Source organism: Myotis davidii, unplaced genomic scaffold, assembly GCF_000327345.1.
Source record: "Myotis davidii unplaced genomic scaffold, ASM32734v1 scaffold2701, whole genome shotgun sequence".
NCBI classification, from domain to species: Eukaryota; Metazoa; Chordata; class Mammalia; order Chiroptera; family Vespertilionidae; genus Myotis; species Myotis davidii.
Window position 1 is genome coordinate 104,976 of NW_006291503.1, and position 7,201 is coordinate 112,176.

Genomic DNA, 7,201 nt, shown 5'->3' on the forward strand with positions numbered 1-7,201 from the left:
CAGCTTCACCCGGGCTGCAGCCACAGGCGCCAAGGACTGCAGAGCGGGTGTCTTGTCCCTCTCCTGGGCTGCAGGCGCAGGCGCTGGCACCCAGGACTGCAGGGCAGGTGTCTTATCCCTTTCTGGGGCTGCAGCCCCAGCCGCTGGCACCCGGGACTGTGGGGTGTGCAGCTTGTCCCTCTCCCGGGATGGGCTGCAGTTGCAGGTGCAGCCGCTGCTGCCTGGGACCACAGGGCATGTGGCTTGTCCCTCTCCTGAGTCACAGCCTGGCTGGTCCCCATTCCTCTCTCGCAAGCTCATTTGTGCCTGGCTGGTCCCCATTCCTCTCTCGCGAGCTCATTTGTGCCTGGCTGGTTCCCATATTTGTGTCTCTGATCCCATTCCTTTCTCCCCAGTGTTGAGTGTCTGAGCCATTATGGAGTGACAGCATGAGGGCATGATGACCATTTGCATATTAGGTCTTTATTATATAGGATTATAGACTTCAAGTCAATATTGGCCCCAATTACCCTTTCCCAAAACTTTAGTTTAATTTCATTTTCTCTCTCATGACTCATATTTATTTATGTTTTATGAATCTTATGTTTATTCCTTCATTGATGCTCACTTGAGTGGTGCTTCATGATGGGAGACAGAATAGTTTGCTGAGAATGAAGTGAGGGAAACAAACCGAGAATGACAACTGTAACAGGTGAGATGATCAATGTAACTTCTATGGACTGTATGTTTGTGTCCCCCACCCCATTCTAAACCCATATGTTGAAGCCCCAATCCCCAATTGATGGTATTTAGAGGTAGGGCATCAGGGGAGGTAATTATATTTAGATGAGGTTTGAGCCCCCAGGATGGAATCAGTGCCTTTATAAAAAGAGGAGAGCTCTCTCTCTCTCTTTCTCTCTCTCTCTCCCATATGAGGATACAGCAAGAAGGCAGCATTTTCAAACCAGTAAATGAGCACTCATAAGACACTTAATATACCAACACCTTGAACATGGACTTCCCAGCCTCCAAAACTATGAGAAACATATTTTATTGTTTAAGTTACTAAAGCTATGATATTTTATTATAGCAGCCTAAACTGATTGAGGCACAAATGAAAAACAACCTACCTTCTCCCCTTACAAATAACATATCTTCCCTCCTTTCATGAGATCTTGGAAAAAATGCTCATGATTAATTCTTGCAAATTAACCCTCCCCAAGACATTTGTATCACATAAAAGGACTGGGGATGGTACAACTAGTGTATATTAAATAATCCCTAAGACAGACATTCTGACAGAAGGAAGAAAACTGCTGTGGCATTTTTGCTGAGGGAGATAGGGGGTTACTGACATTGTTCAAAGGACACCCAGCAGGTCCATACCCATACTACCTATATCAAGAACCAGGTGGACACAGATTGTAGGGGATATGTTGAAGCTACTCCCTAAAGTAAACTGCTTCCAAACACTACCCAAATTAGCAAAATCTATGTTTAAAACCAAACAGTGAATATGCTTATCATCCTATCTATCCATCCAGGAAGGCAGACTCCCAGCACCTCAAATTGGAACTTCATAATTTGTCTTTTAAAAAATTGTTTTAAGAACATGTGAACCATAAAAACTTCATTTTATTCAGCAATTCAAATAATTACTCTGACTTCAAGACTTTGATGTATTACATGCTATATTGCAAGTTAATGACAGTTTCACTATTTGGAGGAACAAGAAATAATTAAGACATAGTACAGGTGCCCTAGCCAGTTTGGCTCAGTGGATAGAGCGTCAGTTTTCAGACTGAAGGGTCCCAGGTTCAATTCCGGTCAAGTGCACATACCTGAGTTGCAGACTCAATCCCCAGTAGGGGGCATGAAGGAGGCAGCTGATTAATGATTCTCTCTCATCATTGATGTTTCTATCTCTTGCCCTCTCCCTTCCTTTCTGAAATCAATAAAAAAATATTTTAAAAAAGACATAATTCAGGCAATTTTCTTCCAGTTATCCTATATAATAAAAGGATAATATGCAAATTGACCGGATGGTGGAACAACCAGTCACTATGATGCATACTGACCACCAGGGGTCAGATGCTCAATGCAGGAGCTGCCCCCTGGTGGTCAGTGCACTCCCACAGGGGGAGCACCACTCAGCCACAAGCCAGGCTGATGGCTGGTTAGCGCAGTGGCAGTGGCTGGAGCCTCTCCTGCATCCATGGCAGAGCTAAGGCTGTCCAACTGCAGCTTAGGCCCACTCCCATGGGCCTAAGCCGTCAGTCGAACATCCTCCAAGGGCTCCCAGACTGCTAAAGGGTGCAGGCTGGGCTGAGGGGACACCCCCCCTTCCCAGTGCACAAATGTTGTGCACCAGGCCTCTAGTATACACATAAAGTCCTGCAAACCACAGCATATGAATAGCAAAGCTAAACCGTGAAAATGAAGAAAGAAGACAGTGAAATGGAAGTGAAAAAATACTGGTGTGAATTATTCCTCTATCCCATGTCAGGAAAATCACCAAAATTTAGAAATGAGAGAAAAAGTTGATTGTAAAAGAGAAGGCAGCAGGAAGAGTAAGACCAAAAATTATAAGGATTGACTCCATAAAAGAAGCCATAGGCATGAGTCTGCAGGAGCTGAGCAAGGCTGAGGACAGGACATTGTGGCCATCACTCATCCATAAGGTCTCCAAAGTCTGAGCCCACTCAACAGCACATAACACACAACCTTTAGACATCTTAACAAAGAGCTGTCTATAAGCCGACCTATGAGCCATCTGACGTAAGATATTTAACTTTGTTGAACAACAATTGGTGAGGAAGAACAGGCTTTTAACCACACAATAAATATGAAGTTAAACTGCAGATAAACCATGAGCAATGACTTTTTCTGACCATTAGGGAAATGTACGCTTTTATTCTCCTACAGGTAAAAAAACAAGCTAGTTCCTAAACAATCTCATTTCTTCATGCTTTTCCCCATCCCTACTACTTACATAATGAAAGTTCCATACATGTTTGTTTGTTTGTGGTGTTTTTTTAAATAAGTACCTATATGATTTTGCTGGTTTCCTGAAAAATTGCAGTATAAAACTTAGGTATTGTTCACCATCAATGTAGGATTTATGGTTAGGACAATTTGGGTGCTTTCGAACCACTTTTTTGGAAATGAGAAAACCTCAGAGAAGCCACCAGGCTGACTATTCACATTGCCTTGGAAAAAATAAAGATCCAATTCATAAGAGGTTTGGAACAATCTTGACTGGATTAAACAGTCATCAGTGGGGTCTCCATAATCAGGACCAACTCAGGCTTCCAATTTGATGTTTTGTTAACAAGGGTCAACAGAGAGTTTCTCTAACATCACCCATAGAATGGTAAAGGATATATTTTCTGGACAAGAAATGGACCACATTTATAGGAATAGGAAAGAAGTAGTGCATTACTTATTGAGACTATTTTTTAATAGTGTTTCACATTAATTGAAAAAAAACAAAACAGAAAACTTTTGTCCAGATAGTGTTGAGGAATATGATAGAATCTAAGAGTTATTTGGTAGACCAACAAGCACATAATTAAGGGAATTCAAATTCAGAAGAGAACTGCATTCTGGGCAAAACTAATAGTTCCACAGGAGAAAATAAGTGACTCAACTTGGCTGCCAGGCACCCTTGAGATCTGGCAGCTTTCTGGAAGGAGCAGGAGCTATGGGAGTAGGGAGGGAATTGCTCCATATGAAGGTGAAAGGCTGGCCAGACCCTTCAGGAGCATGATGAACTGCTGGAGTCATTGTCCAGGGGCTGTGGCCAGCTCAGATACCTCCTGAGTGAGATGAGATTGCTGGAGGCTGCAGTCGGTCAGTGGGAGGCCATGGATGGTGATGACAGCCACAGCGCTGGTCTCTGGGCACATCCACGCAGGCCTGCTAGCCTGGCAGGGAGAGGTTGGCAACCGCTGGTCTGTGGGGGTCTGTCCAGTGTGTAACGGGAGCCCAGCTCGCAGCTGGAGCCCAGGACAGAGTCCAAGTCCGCACGGGAGGGGCCTGGCTGGCGGGAGAGGGCGGCGGCGCGCTCCGGAGCCAGGCCCAGCTGCAGCAGGAACCTGGGGCGCTATTCCTGGAACAAAGGCAAGCACTACGCGGGAGGGAACAGGAGCGCGGGGGAGATCACCGCCACTGGAACACGGGGACGGGGAGGCGCGGTGGGAGGACGCCTGTGGCGGTCTGGGCGGCAGCCACCGGCGCGGGGACCCTCCCCCGAGAGCACCTGTCCCCAGGCCCGAGGGTCTCCTGGCCTAGAAGTCCTCGTCCTCCACCCATCCAAAGACCCGCTTCATCTCGGCCAGGAAGCCCCGGTAATCATTGAGCAGGGGGCTCTCCTTCCTGATGTAGGGGATCACCCACTGCAGGGCAGGCCCCGTGAGGCGGGTGATGAGGAACGTCACCTTCAGCGCATCGCTGGAGAACAGGGTGTCGTCCACCAACATGTAGGCGCCCGTCTGCACGATAAACTCCGGGAGCCGGTCGGTGTCGCCGGCAAAGGTCTCGGGGAAGGGAATCGGGTTCCTCCACCGACGCGTCTGGGGCCTGATGGGCAGGGCCAGGAGGGCCTTAATCAGCTGCACTCGGCCCTCCATCGCAGCACCGGGCTCGCTGGTCTGCACTTCCTCTCTGAAATTAATCCCACTCTCTAAAAATCAATGGGGAAAAAAATCTTCGGGTGAGGATTAAAAAAATAAAAGCCTTAAAAACAAACAAACCACCTGTTCAACCTTTCATTGGGCAAAGATTTTAACCTATGACAACAAAAGCATAATTCATAAAAGGAAAATTAATTAAATTAATTAAGTTGGACTTCAACAAATTACACAGCTTGTGCTCTTCAAAAAACACTGTTTAAAGACTGAAAATAAATGGGACAGCCTGGGGGGAAATATTTTTAAATCGAATATCTGATTAAGACTTAAATATAGGATATATTTATATCTATATCTATATCTGTATCTATATCTATAGATAAGTATGTATCTCAAAACTCAGCAATTAAAAGTAAACAGATCAATTAAAACTGTGCAAATATTTGGACACGCACTTCCCAAAAGAAGATATATATGTGGCAAATAAGGAAACAAAAAGATGCTCAACATCATTAATAATTAGGAAATTGGAAACTAAAAGCATTTGAAAGGCTAAAATAAAAACAAAACAAAGAGAATCAAATAAAAAACAGAACAGAACGAAACCTAATAATACTAAAGGCCCCTAAGTTTGAAGAGCAAATGAATAATACATTACTCATGGAGATACAGAATAGTAGAAACCTAGTGGAAAATATTTTTACCATCTTTATGTGACTCTGTAGACTATAATTCTTCCTCCCCTTAGATAACCACTATTCTGAATTCTACAAATATTTAGTTTTTCCTATTATTGGCATTGAAATAAAATGAAATCATTAAAGTATATACTACTTTGTTACTCACCTCTTTTTGTGAATGTATAATATGTGGCACTCATCCATATTTCAGAGAGTACTAGTAGTCACTTTAAAAGATTCTAGCATTCCATTGAATCAGTAAGGCACAAATTATTTTTTCATTTGCCTAATCTAGCAGCAGTACTGAAAAGATAACACACTGCAACTAAATGAAGTTTACTCCAGGAAAGCAAAATTATTTTATCAATTAAAAATCAATCATGCAACATGCCATACATACTAACAAGAAAGGAGAGTGTGGGAGAGGGAATAATGGTCCATCAAAGCTGCCTGTGTCTTAATCCCCAGAATTTGAGAATACTTTGCTACAAGGAATTAAAGGCGGGGATAACACTATATGGTTTCTAATCAATTGACCTTAAAATAAATAGATTGTCCTGGATTATCTCATCACATAAACTGATAAAAGTGGAAGAAAGAGAAGAGTGGGTTAGAGAAATGCCATGTGAGAAAGACTCAAACCACCACTGTTGACTTTGAAGATGGAGGAAGGGACCAGGAGCCAAGAAATCTGGTAGCTTCAGGAGCTGGGAATGGCCCCCAGACAGCAAGACAATGGGACTTGGATCCTGCAACCACAAATAACTGAATTCTGCCAACAGCCAAATGAACAGGAAAAGGATTATCCCATAGACTCTCCAGAAAGGAATGTATCCTTCCAGTACCATGATTCTGATCTGGGAAGACCTGTATCAAATTTCTGGCCTACAGAACTGTGAGATGATAAATTTATGTTGTAAATTTGTGCTAATTTGTTAAGACAGCAAGAGAAAACTATTACAAAGAGAAAAATCCCTATGATCATCCCAATTGAATAAACGCAGGCCGTGCCCTTCTAGGACAGATATATGACTGTCCACCTGGCGTCAAATACACGTGTGTTTGAAACAAAACCAAACGCACCTCTAATGAGGGCAGCACACTGTGCTGGAAATACAGAAAGGAATCTGCTGAAGGAAATGCAGGGGAGGGCAGCACCCCCAAGGGCCTTCTCTGCCTCCATCTTTGCCACTTTGGATGGACAGGAGAGTCTGGGGCTTGGGGTGGATGCCAGCCCAGCTTGGGGGACACTAGGATTCCAGGACTTGTGGACACCCTTATGCACACAGGAGTTAGAGCCACCTCTCCACCGACTCCCCACCCACCCATCACCAACCTGACCAGGGGTGGGGGAGCCCTTCAGGGGAGGGTCACTGTATGGGGAAATGAAGGGACTCAAAGAGTAACTGGCAGGGCCCTGGCTGCCTCAGGAACTGTCACCCCATGGAGTCCGCCCTCCTGCAGAAGAAGACCACAGCCGTGGTCAGAAGCTTGACCATGGCCTGGGCACTCACCACAGAAGAAAAGGCTCGCTGCAGTGACAGAGGCCTCTCAGGGTCCCCGTCTCTTACTTCACTTGGTTATCAGCCTCTAGGTCTCCCCACCCTTCTGCCCTGCTGGGACCTGCTGCCATCCCAGGAGCTAGCCCACCAGGGCTGCACACTCCCTACCTCTTAGTGCCTCTCCTGCAGGGTCTGTGACCATCAAGGTCTGGCCAATGAGGGTGCAGCAGGAGGGTGGGACCCTGGGCCACTAATGGGTAGTGGCCAGGGCTGTCTTGGCTCCTACCATCATTGGGAAAGGCACAAATATTGTGGCCAGTGGGCTGGGGTCTGGACCCTGTGTGTGCTTCAGGGGATAGAGGGGCTCCTCTGTGAGGTCGCTGGGAGGATGGGAGGTGTGGCTCTTTGA

The 7,201-nt window shown here is 45.4% G+C and overlaps 1 protein-coding gene across 1 annotated transcript; it reads right to left on the reverse strand.

Annotated features, from left to right (window-relative positions):
* Window positions 1-2,872: 2,872 nt before the first annotated feature.
* On the reverse strand, window positions 2,873-4,632 carry LOC102765211 (protein FAM127). The gene has a single exon (XM_006764870.2). It carries the CDS (start codon window positions 4,608-4,610, stop codon window positions 4,269-4,271), a length of 342 nt encoding a protein of 113 aa, XP_006764933.1. The 5' UTR covers window positions 4,611-4,632; the 3' UTR covers window positions 2,873-4,268.
* Window positions 4,633-7,201: the final 2,569 nt, after the last annotated feature.